The sequence below is a fragment of the Condylura cristata genome, unplaced genomic scaffold (genome assembly GCF_000260355.1).
Source record: "Condylura cristata isolate star-nosed mole 26May11 unplaced genomic scaffold, ConCri1.0 scaffold00008, whole genome shotgun sequence".
NCBI lineage: Eukaryota > Metazoa > Chordata > Mammalia > Eulipotyphla > Talpidae > Condylura > Condylura cristata.
Genome location: NW_004567109.1, coordinates 57,695,673 through 57,696,047, shown reverse-complemented (window position 1 = coordinate 57,696,047; position 375 = coordinate 57,695,673). Strand labels below are relative to the sequence as shown.

Below are 375 nucleotides of genomic sequence, written 5' to 3'. Positions count from 1 at the left end.
GCGCCGCCCCGCGACCCCGCGGCCTCCGCCGCCGTCCTCTGCTCTCTGCGTCCAGACCCCAGCGTCCCGTCGCGTTCCCGGGGCGGCGGAGCGAGGACCCGCGGCGCAGGACGCACTGACCTGGAAGTGCAGCGCCATCTTCCCGGGAGGCGGCGCCGGCCGGCTGCCCGGAGCGCCCGAGGGGAGGGAGCTGAGGCGGGCGCCTTGGAAGCCCCAGCCGCCCGCGGGGTCCCTGTGCCGCTAGCTCGCTCGTCCCCAGGGCCGCGCGGCCTCCAAATTCGAAGCTCTGGACGGGGCGGGGCCTGGCCGACGGGGCGGGGCGACAGAGGCTGCGCGTGCGGGGTGGGTGTGCGAGGGGTAGGACCTGGTGGGTCG

At 77.9% G+C, this 375-nt stretch overlaps 1 protein-coding gene across 1 annotated transcript in view; it reads right to left on the bottom strand.

Moving 5' to 3' along the window:
- The window catches only part of RANBP17 (RAN binding protein 17), a 307,270-nt gene extending 307,127 nt beyond the window's left edge, over nt 1–143 (bottom strand). Inside the window, exon 1 of the mRNA XM_012722309.1 lies at nt 121–143. Coding sequence (XP_012577763.1) covers nt 121–138 — 18 coding nt within the window. The 5' untranslated portion in view covers nt 139–143. The remainder of the gene's footprint in view (nt 1–120) is intronic.
- Between the last annotated feature and the right edge of the window lie 232 nt (nt 144–375).